We start from the raw sequence: 19,760 nt of genomic DNA, 5'->3' as shown, positions 1-19,760 counted from the left end.
AAGTTCCTTTGTAAGAATGGCTTTGGTCATTGTATAGTTAGTTACCTAAGTCATTAGACTGCAACATTTTTTTTTAATCACCTGCATCCCGTGGATCCACGGCCCATCCACAGTGACAGCTGTGGCTGTGCTGCGGATCGGACAGCTTCCATTGACTCTTCCCTTCCCTTCTCAAAGTGTTAAAGATAGCAGCATGGAGAAAGGAGAGGGGAAAGCTTCCAAGTTATCAGGGCAGGCAGAAAAAACTTCCGTTAATGTATTTATGAATGTGTAAATAGTGTAAAACTTGTGTGGTACTGTGTTGGCCAGAAAAATGTATGTGATGTTAAATGCAGTACTCTTGTTTAAAAAAAAGGCAAAAGACTAAGTAAAACACAAAAGTATTATTTTCTGGTTAGCCAATAAAGGTATCACCTTTATAATACTATGTGCTTTTTTGTGTTTTTTACACCAGTTATGATTTATTTAACCTCTTAAGGATATGGCCTATTTTGGGCTTTAGGACGCAACCATTTTTAGCAAATTTTCATCTCCATTTTTCAAAATCCATAACTTTTTTATTTTTCCATCAACGCAGCCATACCATATAACGGCTTGTTTTTTGCATGGCGAACTGTAGTTTTTATTGGTGCCATTTTTGGGTACATAGACTTTATTGTAAAACTTTTATTAATTTCTTTATGATAGCAGGCAGAAAAAACACATCAATTCTGACATAGATTATTATTTTTTTTTTACAGCTTTAATCAGGCAGCATAAATGACACAATACATTTTTTCTCGGTACGATTTTACATTTTTTTTTACATTTTTCTTTTTTTTACATTATTTTTTTAAAACTTTTTATGGCCTTGTAGGGGACTTGTGCAATCACACCTATGATCGCTATGATAAGGCATTGCAGGACACCTAAATAAGCTTAAGATCATAAATATACAGTTGGGAAGGTGGGGGTGGGGTGGGGGTGCTATCATCTTCTTCATTAACTGTGTAACAGGAGCCTCGAATCATTAGCAGTAAAGTGCCGGAATTGCCACCCTCCTAGAACAGCATGTGTGGTACAGTCCATGCAATTTCATCACACAGTAAGCTTTGGTGACTTAGTTCTGGTGACCCCTTGAGAGAACAGAAAGGCAGGTAATTCCCAATGAGTCACCATGAAATCACATGACACAACCATAGGGAACTTTTCAGATAGAAAGTAATAAGGTAAACTATTTGAAACTAAACAAGGCAATACTAGCCGACTTATATATACAGGCAGACTAGTTACATAATAAATGAAAATAAAATCATGGGAGTGTCTCTTTAATCTGTTCCCCAATCATATACATAGTGACTTTCACAATTTTGTTGGCCTTCTTTGAATACAGACAGATGTTTAGCTCTACTGTGCTGTCAGACATGTGGCCTAACAGATGAGCTCTAACCGAGCTAGGCTGGATTCAGATATGCGACTTAATATGCTAACTAACACAGTTATCTCAATACATATGATAGTAAATACGATTTTTAGTTAGTTCAGCAGCTCAGTAAACTGTATCAAAAACTGCATATCTGGATCCAGCTTATCCTCCGAGCTCCTACAACAATCAATTAGAGCAGAATGAATGTTTTTTGAATTTGGAAAGTTGATTAAACAAAAGTCTGAACCTATTTAACATAGTGTCCTTTTTTATTTACAAATCCTTTTTCATTATATCTTTTTTAGATTACACAGTTGAAAATTGAAAATAATCCTTTTGCCAAAGGCTTCCGAGGAAGTGATGACAGTGACTTGCGTGTAGCTCGTCTGCAAAGGTACCAAATCTAGACTGCCTAACCACACATATATATTATACATTGATGCAGTTCAAAGGAATCGAAAACATTCCTAAATGTTTTCTTTCTCCATTACCATGGGATGTTAACTAGAGACGAGTGAGCATACTCGCTAAGGACAATTACTCGATCGAGTATTGTCCTTAGCGAGTACCTGCCCGCTCGGAAGAAAAGGTTCGGCTGCCGGCGCGGGTGAGCGGGGAGTTGCAGCAGTGAGCAGGGAGGAGCAGGGGGAAGAGAGGGAGAAAGACGTGTCCCCTCTGTTCCTCCCTGCTCTCCCCCGCCGCTCCCCGCCCGCCGCCGGCAGCCGAATCTTTTCTTCCGAGCAGGCAATTGTCCTTAGCGAGTATGCTCGCTCATCTCTAATCTTAACCCACTTTTAATGAGAAAAGACATGAATAAATAAATATCTCCAGCAGCATTGGTAACACCTGGCACCAGCTAACACCACACTCAATTGCATTTGCATCCCCCTCTACCATTGCCCTATTTGTTAACATGAAGTCACAGATTTCAATGATCTTATTCAAAATAACTAATGCTTATTTCCATTATAGGCTATGTACACCTTTGAAACCAAATTGTTTCTATAAAGCTACTTGCACATAGACGATTTTTCAATCTGATTTTATCCGAATAGCACATGCACATGTGCAGTGTCCAGCGCTTCAGACAGCACACGGATGAAATTTCCGTGTACTGTCTAATGCGAGTTGCAACCAAGAATCTCAGGCACAATTTTTCCATTGTCTGTGTGCATGTAGTCTAACTGTAATGCATCTAAAAGGAAAAAAATGAAGCAGCTTTGCAAGTAATTTCAGTTAATAATACTGAACCTTTCTGTATCCACAGCTCCTATGCAGACCTATGTGCCTTTATAGAATAAACTGAAGCCCTCAGATCTGAATAGGGCAATCTTGCAGCTTTATTAATAAAATTTATCATATGCTGCTTACGAGTTTCAACCTGAAATTCTTAATTACAGCATACACAGTGTTTGTGTGTAGTCTAACCAATTAAACACATAGGTCTTTATTAAGGATGAGCAAGTATACTCGCTAAGGCACTACTCGTTCGAGTAATGTGCCTTAGCCGAGTATCTCCCCGCTCGTCCCGAAAGATTCGAGTGCCGCCGCGGGGCGGGGAGCTGCGGGGGAGAGCAGGGAGGAACGGAGGGGAGATCCCTCTCTCCCTCCCTCCCGCTCTCCCCTGCTCCCCGCCGCGTCTCACCTGTCAGCCGCGGCGGCCCCCAAATCTTTAGGAACGAGCAGGGAGATACTCGGCTAAGGCACATTACTCGGACGAGTAGTGTCTTAGCGAGTATACTCGCTCATCCTTAGTCTTTATATCAGCTGTAGACAAAAAAAATGTGGAATATTTTTTATTGAGACTATTAGCAAAGTTGCTTCATTTTTTATTTTAATTGCATTGGAATATTGAAAACATATGGTTGCAAAGGGAACACTTAAAGTACTGTTACACGGGATGACGGTCCCAACAACTATCGGTCCCCTTCTTTCACACATGAGCAATAGCCATTCAGTGAATGGTGGTGGAGCATGCCGGAGATTTCTTCTGCCGGCCTGTCTCGATTCACAGTAAATAGGCAGTCCTTCATAGATGAACAACTGCCTGCTTATACTGAGCAAGAAGTTACTCATTAGTCACTTTATTGCAGTGACTTAAAATGAAGCAACTGAGTGATTTCTTGATCAGTACCCTGACAGGTCCCGCTTTTACACGGGACGACTATCTCCAGAAATCGCTCGTTTGAGCGAATTTATCACCGATAGTCGGCTTGTGTACAAGTATTCTTACGCTTTCAGAGATGTTTGTGAAGAAAAATATACAGTACACATACTAACAGATGTCTGAGTGTTGGCAGCTGTGAGACATCTCTTAGAATCTAACATGCCCGACTCCCCGAGCCTTTTTTCCCCCTAGTCATCCATCACAATACAATGGATGGAATTTTTCGACATGTATATGACCAGATTTTGTAATATCAGTTTTTTTTCTTTTATTTTATGGTTTTATTCCTATTAAAGAACATAAAAAGTGACATATTTTCAAAATCTTCTACTATGTAATGGAAAAAACATGTTAATTTACTGATTTTAATGTTTGTGAATAAAGTTTTATGAATTTCACCACACATTAATAATTACCATTTCTTCCACAGTAAAGAATATCCTGTAATATCTAAAAGCATCATGAGACAACGATTGGTATCAAGTCATCCAGGGCAGCTGCCAAGCAAGTCAGACCTTAATGCGCTCCATAGTAGCCACCAAGGTTTACAGCATTATCAGTATGAGAATGGGGCACACATGCAGTTTGGTGCAGCTGATGCTCAAGATCTACCGCTCAACTCCTTCGCAGCTCAGAGGGACTCTGGGCTATTCTATCACTGTTTAAAAAGACGAGGTATCGTACAACTAGGTTGGGTCAATTGCAAGAATAATTTCTGTACAAATCACACATTTACTCTGTTTCCAGATCTGATATATCCATAATTAATAATTAGATCTTAAATGAACACTCTGAGTTTAACTGATATACCATGTCATGCTTGCCTCGGGGTGCAGCAGCTAACACCTAGAATCAAAGAACATTTTTTTTTAAAACGCTCATGCTCCGCCCCCTCAGGATCAGAAGTGAAGCTAAAGTAAAGGGCGGCTCACCAAAAACCCAAATAGAATTGAGATGCGTGAGTGCGCAGTGATCCTCACACCAAAAAGTGCAAAAATCTCAAACCAAAAACCAACTCTCCAAACATCTCAACAATAAAGCTAATTATTATTAAAAATATAGTTTTAAACCTAATAAAACGATTACAACACCTATAAGCAATATTCACCAAGAGGCGCACCCAACAAATCACTGCAATAATAACAAATTACTTGGTCTCCAAGTGAATATCAAATAACAATGATTCCTGCACATCCGGATATGACCATTCACATGTCACAGTACAGATACAATATATGCTGCAGTATACTATTGGTCAAGGTGATATTAGTTTGGAGACCAAGTAATTTGTAATTATTGCAGTGATTTGCAGTGTGGGACCAACAGTGAATTATTGCTTATTATAACTGATGTAATAGTTTTAGGTATTTTTATTTGTTTAAAAACACTATTATTGAGCCATCAGGAGAGCCAGTTTTTATTTGAGATTTTTGCTTTTTTATAGAGCGGTGATTGGCCAGAAGAATGTTCATACAAATGTTCATGTCCAATCATTGTCTGATATAATTATGATGGCACAGGGAATGTAGTCATTAACAGAGCTTAGCAATCGATCACTGAGTTATATTATTGGCAGCAGCCCCTGTGACACCCAGTAAACCAGACAGGACTGCAGCTGTAAACACAGATTTGAGAGGGGCAGCAAGCACCAGTACAGAACACAACAGGAGATGGGAGAAGTGACTGTATCACTATTTCTTATGTGGGTCAGGAGGGGCACTGTCTCTTCCCAAGAAGAGCACCCAGAAGGTTTATGGAGACAAGTAGGAGGTGAGTGGGTTGGGAGGGGCATCGTTTCTCCCCAAGGAGAGCACCCGTAAGGGGTGTGGAGACACCTAGGAGGTGAGTGAGGAGACCTATAAAGCCATGCATCCTACTCTGGGTAATATATGCAAAGAAGGAAAATGGAACAATACCTCTGCAGCACCACCATTGGATGGCAGCATTCCTTCAAATCAATGTACAACTCTTTAAACAAGTATTTAAAACAATGATTGGGAATAGGAAACGAAGACAAAAAAACATACACAGACAGCTGTTTTTGGGGAAGGGGTTGTTCCGAGATCTTACAACTTAGACAATCCCTTTAAGTTTGCATACATGTTGCTAACAATCTTCCAGTATCATGCATCCTGGGAATCTGGATCATGATCATTGACTGGTGAACTGTATAATGCTTATTTTATAGATATGTCAGGAGTGGTGGCTGATCCTCTTTAAGCCAAAATGAATAAAATGATATAACTCTAAAATCTAAAATAAATACAAAAATAATTTATTAAAATCAGAAGGCCCAATCAGCTGATTAGATACCCACTGTCAACGCCTCAATACACAGGGGTGAGAGTGGACACAGTTGGCTTCAACCCCTTTGTAGTTGCCTGGCACTTTGTAATTGCAACCACACCTCTGAGGCCTAATTACACTGCATAAATATCTAGGCAATTCACTAGTTCCCAAATGATCATAACAATTATTACACAGTCAAAAAAAGGGTTTTTATTGGTGGTACGCTATAAGGCCTCGGTCAGACGACCGGTTTTTGCTGCGATTTGCGGATGCGCATGCGATCTGCACATATATAGAACCATTGCTTCGCAATGGGATCGGTCACATGGCCGCTTTTTATGCGGATGTCCGATAAATTATAGGACACGAGGAATCGCAGATCGCGCCTATCTGCGTTCTGCGATTCCTTGTGTTCTATATATGCGCTCAATGGGGCCGCATACTACAAAGATCATTCTCCTCTGCCACAACTGTAACAGCTGTGGCAGAGAAGAACGATGTTCTCCCATTGAATTCAATGGAGCGGGCAATACAGCCGGCTCCATTGAAAGCAATGGACTGCCGGCGAGCGCGGGATGAAGTTTCGGGAAGGGCTTAAAAATATAAGCCCTTCCCTGAAAATCATCCTAAAATGTGTAAAAAAAAAAAATATATATATACTCACCTTGTCCCTGCAGCCGGAGTTCAGCCGCGGCCGGCCGGCAGTTCTCCTGAACTGCTCTGTGTAGTATTCAGCAGGCGGGGATTTAAAATCCCCGCCTGCTGAATGGGCTGCCTCTGATTGGTCACAGCCCTCACCAATCAGAGGCAGCTCTCACTCACCCATTCATGTATTCATGAATGGGTGAGTGAGTGCTGCCTCTGATTGGCTCAGCGCAAGGACCAATAAGGGGCAGCTCTCAGCTATTGAATGACAGCTATTGAATGATTTCAATGGGTTGGACAGCGCTCCTTTGATCGGGCCCGTTTCACCGAAAACGCTGCTAGCTGCAGATTTTTCGGCGAATCGTCGGCCCGGTCACACGATTTGCGGATGCGCATCCATCATGCGATCCGCAAAAAACGGTCATCTGACCGAGGCCTAAATGTAAACTACGCACAGAGACACAGTGAAACTAGCTGCAGTATTGCTGCCTAATGTATAGCCACTTGCGGGAACTGCCCATCTCCTTCTTGTCCAGTTGAAGTGATGGCTTAATAGATAATCAATTTACTTGATATCTTAAAACTAATATTTGTAAAGACATAATTATTAATTGTATGTGGCTAGTAGAATCTTTTAAAGGCTTGTTATGTCCGGTGTGCAGTGCCTTAAGTTTTTAGTTCTTTCTTTTACAGAGGGTGCACGCCACCTAGACCTTCCTTGCAAGCGATCTTATTTAGATCCCTCTTCTTCTATGGCAGATGATCACTACTTTCGATCACCTCCACCATATGACCAGCAGATGCTAAGCCCTCCTTACCGCAATGAAGTGGCGCCAAGAGATGCTTGTATGTACTCTACTTCCGGAGCAGAAATAGCTGGAGTATCGGGTGTTGATGATTTACCTCCTCCACCACCACCTTTAAGTTGCAACATGTGGACTTCTGTTTCACCATACACAAGCTATAGTGTCCAGACAATGGAAACTGTTCCATACCAGCCTTTCCCAACTCACTTTACCACCACGACCATGATGCCTCGCCTTCCAACAATTGCAAGCCAAGGATCACAGCCGCCAAGTGAATCACACTTCAGTGTATACAATCAGCTATCACAGTCTCAAGTGCGAGACAGAGTTCCAAGCTCATCCTTCCAGCGAGAGAGAGTGCACCCATCTTTATGTGAAAGAAAGCCCCCATCACCACACATAAACACGGCAAATGAATTTTTATATTCCCAAAGTTTTTCATTATCCAGGGAATCTTCGCTACAGTATCATTCAGGCATGGGGACAGTGGAAAACTGGACTGATGGATGACTGCACTTCCAACATAAGCCATATTTGAGTTGTGCTCTCTTAACCCAGACAATCTGATCTGTTAATACCTGTGGGTAACCTGCACTTCGGTAAACTTTCACCTATGAATAAAATGAAGATTTATTTTTAGTCGAAACAGGGTAAATCACCCCATCTAGATGTCTTGTTGCTTCTATTGATGAATCATTGAGTTAACCAAGACAGCTACTATAGTAGAAATACATCAAACTAACTTGTAGAAATTGCCTGGAATCACTAAATCTCTGCATGCTGAATAGCTATTTATACCTATATATATGTGTGTATATATATATATATTTTTTAAATATATATATCTATCACAAATGCAAGCCACATGTCCGATGAAGCTTTGCTTATAAAGTTGAGATGCTTAAAAAAATTGTGAATGTTACCAGGGTTCATTGAGACATCTATTTAAGATTTTGTTTATGATGATATTAGAAAAAAAATTCCGTGAAAGAAATAACATTTATATATATCTATGGGAAGACACTTTATGACAAATGCAGCTTACTTCAAACAACTTGGAAATGTTTCTCTTGTACTTGTTAAATAGCATGGACTTTATACTTACGAAATGGGAAGATAAAATGGCAGAAGACAATTTCTGATGATATTATACCTCCGGCTGTCTTTTCATTGAACTCTGTCTACAGTATGTGTGGAGATATAAATATCTAAAGCTAATGTAAAATCTAGATTTTATTGTTCTTTCTTATTTTCTTCCATCACTCTTATACTTTTACAGAATGACACCGACATTTTCAGAAATATTTCCAGGATAGAATAGCTTTTTTTGATTGGTTATTTTTTTCTGCTGGAATAGTGAAAAATATTAAAGTTATGTTGAAATTATGATTGGTTGATTAATTGGTTGTTGTGTTACAATTACAGCATGGCCTACAATTTATAAAAGTAAAAAAAAATGCAATTTACAAATCCAGTAATTCAAATTATTCTTGTAGTAGTCAATTATGTAAAAGAAAACTATTATCAAAAATGACCTATGGTTTAAATCAAGTTTTTTTTATTTTTAAACATTTAAAAAAAAAAGTTTTGGCTGTGTTTTTTAAAAATTTTTCTTCTCATTATCTTTTTTCAATCATTTCCAAATATTAGGAATGCCATTGAGCTCCTTTTCTAGAGTGTTTCTTCTCGGCAGTCTTCTTATTAATATAAGCAGGATTACAATGAAGCTGGAAGCAGATAGCACAGGAGTACATCATTGACAATAGGAGATGGACACAGCTCACCTCTTCACTCATACATAATGACCTCAGCATAGGACACAGAGCATGCTCAAAACACTCTTCCATAGAAGTCAACCTTCAGACAGAGGTTTCTTATGGTCCAGCTGTTCAGAAAAGCAGAGGGTGACAGCTCCCACAGTCATCCACAGAAAATAAAAAAATCTCCAATCAATACAAAAACTAATTTTGAAAAAGAATTTGTTTCAGCATCTGAATTTAAATTGAACCACCTACTTTATGTACATTGCCAAAGTACATGAGATTTTTCACAACCCCAAATCACTCTTGTGTTCATAGGAATGCCTACTGAGGAGAAGAGCTGCCAACTTAATGCAAAGTAATGTTTAAATCATTTTTGGGGGATTGTATTACAATTTTATCATGGAAGTTCAAGGAGATAATTGTGCTTGTGCACAAAAGTGGAAACTATATTGATAGCTGTTAGTGTGCTCACCATGAAACTGTTACAGGTTCAAGGTACAGAATATGTCGCCGTTTGTGGAAAGGCTGTTCAGAAGTTCAGTTGAGCAAACAATGTTTTACTGAACATGCGATAAAAAATATAGCAATATCATCCAACAGTATCATTTAGATAAAATGCAAATAATTTACTAACATTCAATTAACGCTATAACTCAGTCTGTACTCTGCAAAAAAGATAGTGTCTACATTTTAAAATGACCACACTTAATAAATGGTTTACACTGGTCAGGGATAAATAGCAATGAAGACGCTGTTTGAAAATAGCAATCTCCTTTGAAGTAACTTAGTCTGGCCGGAACTTTGGCTAACCAAATGACTCGATTACAAATATGTGGTCACTGTGCCCTGAACAAATTATTAGCACAGTACCTTTTGGGGAGGCTATACAATGAGGAAATTAGAATAATCTGTTTTAGTTTCAAATAATTTTTATTAATTTTGTCAGAATATAGCAGTATAGTTACCAAAAATGTACCCCACGCAAGAGGATTTCAGAATGAAAAAATTTTGTAAAACAAAACATAACATAACAGAAGGTACTGATACATTAAGGTAATGGCATCCACATCTAATATGTCACATGTATTTTTTGATTAGTTCTGCTACTCTCCAATTCTTCCGTAGGGGGTCCATAGAGCTCCCCTCCCCCAGGACCGCCCCCCTCCCTATCTCACCACTAAAGGGCCTTTGTGAGACCTGGAGCTCCCACATAATAATAATCTGTTTTAGTGGTGGTGAGCCTGGGTGATAGTACTCACAATTACGCACCACCAAAAATTGAATATCCAGATACTGATTGTTGGTCTGCTCTTGGTGATGGTCTGTCTTTCCCAGCACTTGACACCTCGACACTTGAGGTCAGTAATTGCATCTGATGTTTCCTGTAACGATCGGCAAATCTCCCTCTGGCACTCGCATTGCAACAGTTGGGTAGCAACATTGCAGGAATCCAAGTGTGCTTTTTTTCTCATACAGGAAAACACAGCTGTCCAATAACACTGGGGCATCTCACTCCTCACAAGACTGTCTATAAAAACTGCTGAGTCACACCAGAACTCTGGAACAGCACCTACCTTTTATAGTCAGACCTTCAGTCAATCAATGGGCAGCTCAGGTCCTGTTAATTCAAGTAGCAAAGTTAAAGTAAACACAGTCATGTGACCTCTCTGAAGGAACATATATAAAGTACAGCAATAATATACAAAGATATAGATATCTTTATAGTATCAATAATATACAAATATATCCATGGGTATTTAACTCCTTACAAAACCTCTTGAAACTAATAACTTATATGACTTTGGTATCAAATTTCTTATTACAAAGTAACTGATTTTTGTTAATTTGACCAAAATTAAACATAGACTTTTTCCACATAAAAACACCACTCATTCCTCACTCACACCCATTCATGAATTCATGAATGGGTGTGAGTGAGACATGCCTCTGATTGGCTCAGCGCTGAGCCAATCAAGGGGCAGGTCTGACTCACACCCCCTTCACACCCACTGCAGGCCGGCCGCGCTGAACTCCGGCTGCCGGGACAAGGTGAGTATATATTTTTTTTTTATTTTAACACATTTCTGGATGAATTGCAGGGAAGGGCTTATATATTTAAGCCCTTCCCGACAATTCATCCCACACTCACCCCCAGCGCATTGCTTTCAATGGAGCCGGCTGTATAAGTGAAAGCTTATATATGAGAATATATTTAATACTAGCGTACCCGTCGCGCGTTGCTGCGAAGACAGACATACATACATACTTCGTTTTTATATATCTAGATGACGGCAGCAGCGACCACTGAGATTTTGTAGGCCGCTGCTTCCCCCTTGCAGGCTGGATAAAATAGCCGTTGTGTGGAACATCCAATTTATCCGGCTGCTGTGGCTTCTTGGGAAGATAGCCTAGTACATGTTTGCCCACTTCCAACTCCAATGGAGACTGACTGTAAATGGCTGGCGTGCTCTAGTATTTATGGTTTCAAGCTGTACGTGTCATTGCATACAGTCTATCTATCTATCTATCTAGGTTATTGCATACAGTCTATCTATCTATCTATCTATGACATCAGGAAATGAGAGAATTAGATTCCGTACGTAAAATTTGAACGCTAATTCTTTGGCGCTTTGAAATGAATAATCAAGTTGGGACCCATTAACTTTTCCTATTTATGACATAATCAATGCTCGTGCCAAATTTCAAGTTTCTATGACATTGGGAAGTGAGAGAATTAAATTCCGTACATAAAATTTGGACGCTAATTCTTTTGCACTTTAGAATTGAAAAATCGAGTTGGGATGAGACATAAGGCCTTGCCCATAAGCATTACCCAACCTCCAAGAACTGAACCTACCTACCTGAATGAGATTTTGTAGGCTGCTGCTTCCCCCTGCCAAATTTCAAGTTTCTATGACATTGGGAAGTGAGAGAATTCGATTCCGTACGTATATGAGGAGGCGGTCGTCTGTGTAATATATTAGTATGTGAGGAGGAGGTCGTCTGTTTAATATATTAGTATATGAGGAGGCGGTCGTCTGTGTAATATATTAGTATATGAGGAGGCGGTCGTCTGTGTAATATATTAGTATATGAGGAGGAGGTCGTCTGTTTAATATATTAGTATATGAGGAGGCGGTCATCTGTGTAATATATTAGTATATGAGCAGGAGGTCTCACAATGCATACGTAAAATTGGGACGCTAATTCTTTTGCGCATAGAATTAGTATATGAGGAGGAGGTCGTCTGTGTAATATATTAGTATATGAGGAGGCGGTCGTCTGTGTAATATATTAGTATATGAGGAGGCGGTCGTCTGTGTAATATATTAGTATATGAGGAGGCGGTCGTCTGTGTAATATATTAGTATATGAGGAGGAGGTCGTCTGTTTAATATATTAGTATATGAGAAGGCGGTCATCTGTGTAATATATTAGTATATGAGCAGGAGGTCTCACAATGCATACGTAAAATTTGGACGCTAATTCTTTTGCGCATAGAATTAGTATATGAGGAGGAGGTCGTCTGTGTAATATATTAGTATATGAGGAGGCGGTCGTCTGTGTAATATATTAGTATATGAGGAGGCGGTCGTCTGTGTAATATATTAGTATATGAGGAGGCGGTCGTCTGTGTAATATATTAGTATATGAGGAGGAGGTCGTCTGTTTAATATATTAGTATATGAGAAGGCGGTCATCTGTGTAATATATTAGTATATGAGCAGGAGGTCTCACAATGCATACGTAAAATTTGGACGCTAATTCTTTTGCGCATAGAATTAGTATATGAGGAGGAGGTCGTCTGTGTAATATATTAGTATATGAGGAGGCGGTCGTCTGTGTAATATATTAGTATATGAGGAGGCGGTCGTCTGTGTAATATATTAGTATATGAGGAGGCGGTCGTCTGTGTAATATATTAGTATATGAGGAGGAGGTCGTCTGTTTAATATATTAGTATATGAGGAGGCGGTCATCTGTGTAATATATTAGTATATGAGCAGGAGGTCTCACAATGCAGCTTTATAGAACATGTTGGGGCATGTTCAAGGGCGTCCGATGTTGATGACATCAGTGATGACATCACAATAGCAGGTGGCTTACTTATTCGATCTACGTGGGGGGTGGTAACTTTTGACGACGCTCGCGCGCGCGCCATTTATCGTAGGATAGTTGTACTATGCCTATAATCTTCCCAGGAGTGTACTCAACAACTTCCCAAAGTTTCATGGCGATCGGATGAATGGTGTAGTAGCGCATAAAGAACAAACAGACAGACACGCAGACAGACACGCACGCACACAGACATACATTCAATTTTATATACATAGATGTGTAAAAAAGAGACAATCGTTTAAAAAGCAATCGGCTATTTATACTTGGCTACAATAAAAATTCCTGTATAAATAGTTAAAAGGGTTGTCCAGAATTAGGAAGGGAAGCCACTGGTCCCTGATCATTGCAAAGTCTGCATGTTCTAGAATTCCTAAAGAGTTAATATTATAGCTCCATATTAATGCCCTTGGTTTTGAAATTAAATACTAAAATATCATATAAGAGTATCAGGCTCAGACTAGTTTAGTGGGTTTACCACCGTGTTTGCTGCCTCCGTTAGCTGTATGGACCTTGGTCGGTGAAGTCATATCCATGGTTGTGGGTCTGTGTGTTGTTTTTGGCCAATTGTTAGTGGTTCGTGGGCAGAATTGATTCATGCCGTTGCTTATATATACTGATACGTGATACGCTGATATTTGTGACTCAATGCAACTTAATACTGCAGGAACTCAGTATATAGGTTCGGTACTGTTTTCATCCTGATATTATGTTACAGGTTCATGAGTTTTCTTGTTAAATAAATCATAAATGAATTCTTTAACCAAAAAAATTAATAAATGAATATCATGCCCAGGGACCCACGTATTTAAATATATATATTTTTATGGTATGCGCACCTTTGTCATGGGAAAATAGTTTTAGATATTCATTTGCATACCTTGATAAGGTTGAGTTAAATTGTGTTGTTGACGTTTTTCTATAATGCTTCTTTTATATTCAAATCTGACATGCCTGCTTATTGATGTGCAAGCTTAGAGTCTTCAGGTGATCTCCTAGGGCTCATGTCCATGGGTGCATTGGTAAAATGCTGCGGGTTTCCCGGATGTTTGTAATGCTGGCTCTGCCAGCAGAAACTGCGTATGGGTAACGAGTCTACTGCGAATGCCTGTGTATCTCACGCACCGCAGTCATGCACAGTCTTTTTAAATTTCCTGTTCTATTTCGTAGCGTGGTTACGTGTGAATCGCTGCCCATCCGCAATGTATTGCAAATGGACAGCATTGCATACGCTGCCCATACAAAAGTATAGGGCTTACACTGCGTGATACGCAGAGAAGCAGAGCATGCTGTGATCTATTTCTCATGCATATCTACACAGTGTCTACACGCACATGTCCATTTCCTTTCATTGACTCCATTCACAGCGCATCACACGACCGTGCATCACACGTGCAATACGTGATGAAAAAATGCCAAGGGACACAAGGCCTAAAGCTGCTCACAATGCTCTAATTTGTGTGCTTGTGTAAACGAGTGAGCAATGCCCTGCTCCCCTAACACTTATGATCGTGGCTCAACCACTGTTGGCCAATCTGTGGCTTTCTGCATGGGGCTCTGTATTTCAGTTGCAGACTATGCTGTTGAATCTAGCCCAAAAGGGGTTCCAGCATAAGCAGAGGTTGTTGCTAATTGAAATGAATGGAGCTATTGGATTATATTGAGAAGCTTCCAGAAAATAGCTCTGATTGTCTGTATAGTCCCATATAGCACAGTGGTGAAAGGCCAGCAGCTATTTTAGGACTGAGATGCAGCACATCATTTAATGTGTGAGAGGAATAAGAAGCACCACAGGGAGGTCTGCAGTAATAGTGGTGGAAGCCTCTATGCCTATGAACAGTACCACAGACAGTTTTTTCATGCTGGAGAGCTACTGGAAGTGAGATTGCCAGAGCACTAATGGGCCCTGATGACCTGGGGGCTGAAGAAATGGCAGAATGGAGGATGGGTGAGATCCCTGGCACCCCACAGGACGTGGGAAATAGGGAGTCACTTTCCTCGTAGATGCCAGACATGAGGCGTCAGTGTTGAAGTTTGACAGGACTGTCAGCGCAGAAGAGAAGGACCAGAGCGACACAGAGGCTGATACTCAGAGAAAGGAATGTTGCACAAGCCTAATGGAGTTATGACACCATAGTTGAGTGTGACGTCTCACAGGGCTAATAGTTATGATGTAGTGTAATTTACCCATGATGTACAGCATGATGTGTATTACTTCATAATGACTCACCTAATGGGTAGAGCAGCACTGCATATTTAAGGTGGAAGGTGACGCAGTAATTTGGCCATGTGTGAAGCTGTTTTACAGGGAGAGACCTGTAGATAGGGACATCCAATGTAATGGTAGTGCCACATGTTTCATGAGAGAGACCCCTGTGCTTGTGATGTCTACAATGTCTGGTGTTCTATAAGGAAGGATCATAGCTCCTATGAAGTTGAAGGGGTTGGTCTAAAGATAGTATAACAGGTGGTGGGCATGATTGGAGAAGGCCCATGTCATTGGAAGAGATATTAAAGACGATGCATGCGCTGTATGTGTGAGACGTTGGATGATGCCGAATGTGGTAATGTCACTTAGTTGTGATTGCATAAGAAAATATCCCATAGTGATGACAAGAATTATGACACAATCATTATGGTATGTGGAAGTGATGCCAGCTAGAAAGGTGTAATTCTGTGTAGCAGGTGAGAAAACACTTCATAGTAGTGGCATTATGTGCCAAGTAGTGTGTATACAAGATGGAAGTATGTGATGGGGAAGTGCTGTTGGGGCAGTACTGTAGCCCCTATAATACACTAAGTATGCAAGGTTCATAAGATGCCAAAGGGGTCTGAAATTATAGAAAAGCAAGTGACGCAGTTGATAGTTACAAGTACAAAATGCCTGGTCGCACCTATTTAGATAAACATATTTGTAATGCTGTTATACCGAGTTTTAAGGTTCAAGTACAAGTGCCCTCCTATGGAGCTGAAGGATGAAAATTACATTTTGTACAATAAAACTTTCTTTAATTAAAAAATGTGCGCTGCCTTCGCCTTCACCTGTCACCATATAACACCAACTATCTGTTTCACCTGCGTCTCCTCCCTCACACTGCAATAACTGTGCTGTGTTGTCTGAGAAAATGCAACTCAAAAGCAAACAAGTAAAGTTTGCAAAGATGCAACTAGCATTTAAAAGAAAGCAGTTTACTTGCTCCAAGACATCATTACGCTGGCCCCTATAAGTTCCAAAAAAACCCTTGAGAGATGGCGAAGAATACATACATCCCCACCTGATGCATGTGTATCAGGACAAGCTTCAAACATCAGGATCAATTTACACAGTTCATTCTCAGAAATGTGCTTTTAGGGTGTGAATAGGGAGTAGATAATAACGTAAATATGAAACAGTTCACGTGCACATAACGCCTTAGGCCTCATGTCCACTACGAAATTCGGGCCCGTGCGAATTCTCCATGCAGAATCTCGCAGTGGGTCCCTCCTTTTCATGAGGCCTGAAAATTCAATTAACTCACCTGTCCGGACTCTGCAGGTTCCCATCTGTCGTGGCCGGATCTTCTTTGCTTCTGCTTGGCGGATGTGCTTGGCAGGCCGGCAGCGTGCCGCGCGCATGAGCCATGCACTCTTTTTTTTTTAACTCCTGCTCTCCCGCGCTCCCGAGCTGGAGAGCAGAAATTCAGCTGCGGGTGTACCGCGGATCCAGACAGCTTCCATAGGCTTCTATGGTAGCCTGCGGAAGACCTGCACTAAAATGGAGCATGCTGTGGCAGGGAATTGACATCCGCAGGTATTTAATTACCTGCGGGTTTCCAATGCATCCCTATGGGCACAGATCATGCGTGCGGGACACACGCACGGATTTCCTAAATAGATTTATCCAGTGGACATGAGGCCTTAGGGTGCTTTTACATTGCATGATCTGTTGGGCCTGGATGCCTGACTGATTGTCCCAGCGATAATCGCTACTGTGCTTTTACAAACTGAAAAGGTGGCATCTTTACCTATGGGGGCAGAAGTACTGGCTTTATCTATTCAGGGGGTATAAACAGGGTCAATATTAATTGTAGGGAAATAAAATGCAGCATTATTAATTACAGGGGCAGCCTTATCTATTATGGGGTCAAAAAGAATGGCATATTTATTACGAGGGCATAAGGGGGCATTATTTATAAGTGTGGCAGAAAAGGAGGCATTATAAGTTACAGGGACAGAAAAGGCAGCATTATGACCTACAGGGGCAAAAAAGATGTCATTTTTATGTGTGGGGGCAAAAAATGCAGCATTATTATTGAAACAGAAAAGGCAGCATTATTACTGATAGGGGCAGAAAAGGGGATACCTTTAATGTACAGAGGGCACTAAAAGAGCACTTACTGCGTGGAGCCTAATTATTATCTGGGGAAGCTATGGATTGTGTAAAGGTGTGGAAAATAGGAAGAGTGATGGAAAAGCAAGGAGCCAAAGATTTCTGTGTCAAATTCTGCAGAGACAAGGAGCAGACATTGTGATGATCTGGGCACAGATAGAGAAGAAAAGGAAGAGAATGACACCAATCAGAGATAAAACCACCTGTGATAAGAGGAGGTAACTGCACTATAATCATTGTCACCATGTACAGCTGGTAACTGACATTTAGAAATATATTAATACTATGAGGGCATATGGGTGTGGCTTAGCATAAAAGGGATGTAGCCTAAAATTTGCCTGGCACTTTGCTCCGTACTCTGGAAAACCACTCCATTGCCTGGCACTAACATTGGAGGTGGGAGGACAGGGCACAAGCGGTCCCCATCATGATTGATTGCTCCATATGGTGAGCAGCCTTAATCTGGCCCTAACTGATATAGCAGCATAGCCAGAAGTAAAAACACATACAAGGTTAAAAGGGTTTTCCGGGATTTTACTATTGATGACCTATCCTCTGGAGCTAATCGCTACTTGGGATCTGAACTGATCAGCTAATATGAAGCCAGCTGTCACAGTGGAAACAGCGAGATAGAGACAGCTCTGTCTGTAGTGCAGCAGCCTAGTTTGGTAATACGGGTACAGCTCCTATTGAATGCAATGGGAACTGCACCTGCAATACAAACCCGGGACGCTGAATTACAGACAGAACTATCAGCTTCTGGCTCTGTCCACAATGACAGCGGGCCCATCAAACAGCTAATCAGCAAGGATCCCAAGTGATAGACCCTGCCAATCAAATATTGATGACTAATTGTGAGGATAGGTCATCAATAGTAAAATCCCAGACAACCCCTTTAAGATAGGGAGATAATGGCTCATTTCTTGACACTATTCAACTTGACAACATTAAATAATTGGTTCTAGGATTAGTGGATATATGCATTTTATTGTTAAACAGCATGTATCATTGTTTTAAGCGCATGGCTGAATTTTTTTAAAGTCTTCTGCTTAGTTACCTGCAGCAGCCGATCATCCATATCTAGAGATGAGCGAACGTACTCGTCCGAGCTTGATACTCGTTCGAGTATTAGCGTGTTCGAGATGCTCGTTACTAGAGGCGAGTACCACGCGATGTTCGAGTTACTTTCACTTTCATCTCTGAGACGTTAGCGCGCTTTTCTGGCCAATAGAAAGACAGGGAAGGCATTACAACTTCCCCCTGCGACGTTCAAGCCCTATACCACCCCCCTGCAGTGAGTGGCTGGCGAGATCAGGTGTCAACCGAGTATATAAATCGGCCCCTCCCGCGGCTCGCCACAGATGCATTCTGACAGAGATCAGGGAAAGTGCTGCTGATGCCGGAGCTGCTATAGGGAGAGCGTTAGGAGTGATTTTAGGCTTCAAGAACCCCAACGGTCCTTCTTAGGGCCACATCTGACCGTGTGCAGTACTGTTGAGGCTGCTTTTAGCAGTGTTGCACAATATTTTTTTTTGTATATCGGGCGTGCAGAGCATTGCATCCTCAGTCTGCAGTCATTGTACAAAGTATAGGGCCAGTACCGGTGAGGCAGGGAAAGAGATATACAGGCTATATAGGCAGTGGGCTTTTTCAAAAAAATTGGGGAAAAATACTATTTTTGGGCTGCCTGTGACCGTCTTCAGTTTACTGCGTGTTTGCTGGGGGTAGTAGTTAATTAACACGCAGCTAAGCGTTACAGCAGGCTTGCGCAAAATTGTTCCCTGGCTCTGCTGTCTCCGTTACATCACCGCCGTCATCCCGGCAGAGGGAAACAGTATACATAATATTATACGCTGCCTACAGTTTCTGTCTGCTGGGGGTAGTAGTCCTAATTAATACGCAGCTAAGCGTTACAGCAGGCTTGCGCAAAATTGTTTCCTGGCTCTGCTGTCTCCGTTACATCACCACCGTCATCCCGGCAGAGCGAAACAGTATACATAATATTATACGATGCCTACAGTATCTGTCTGCTGGGGGTAGTAGTCCTAATTAATACGCAGCTAAGCGTTACAGCAGGCTTGCGCAAAATTGTTTCCTGGCTCTGCTGTCTCCGTTACATCACCGCCGTCATCCCGCCAGAGGGAAACAGTATACATAATATTATACGCTGCCTACAGTATCTATCTGCTGGGGGTAGTAG

The 19,760-nt window shown here is 41.0% G+C and overlaps 1 protein-coding gene across 3 annotated transcripts in view; it reads left to right on the top strand.

Annotated features, from left to right (window-relative positions):
• TBX4 (T-box transcription factor 4) overlaps positions 1-8,698 on the top strand; it is a 151,544-nt gene extending 142,846 nt beyond the window's left edge. For 2 of the 3 annotated variants that reach the window (XM_066575101.1, XM_066575100.1), the window contains exons 7-9: positions 1,711-1,799; positions 4,003-4,247; positions 7,200-8,698. In XM_066575101.1, coding sequence (XP_066431198.1) covers positions 1,711-1,799; positions 4,003-4,247; positions 7,200-7,822 — 957 coding nt within the window. In that variant the 3' untranslated portion in view covers positions 7,823-8,698. The remainder of the gene's footprint in view (positions 1-1,710; positions 1,800-4,002; positions 4,248-7,199) is intronic. The other variant, XM_066575102.1, reaches the window with a different exon arrangement.
• The last annotated feature ends 11,062 nt before the right edge of the window (positions 8,699-19,760 follow it).

This window comes from Eleutherodactylus coqui, chromosome 1 (assembly GCF_035609145.1).
Source record: "Eleutherodactylus coqui strain aEleCoq1 chromosome 1, aEleCoq1.hap1, whole genome shotgun sequence".
Taxonomy (NCBI): domain Eukaryota; kingdom Metazoa; phylum Chordata; class Amphibia; order Anura; family Eleutherodactylidae; genus Eleutherodactylus; species Eleutherodactylus coqui.
Note: the sequence above shows the minus strand (reverse complement) of the source record. Positions and strands in the feature narration are given on the sequence as shown.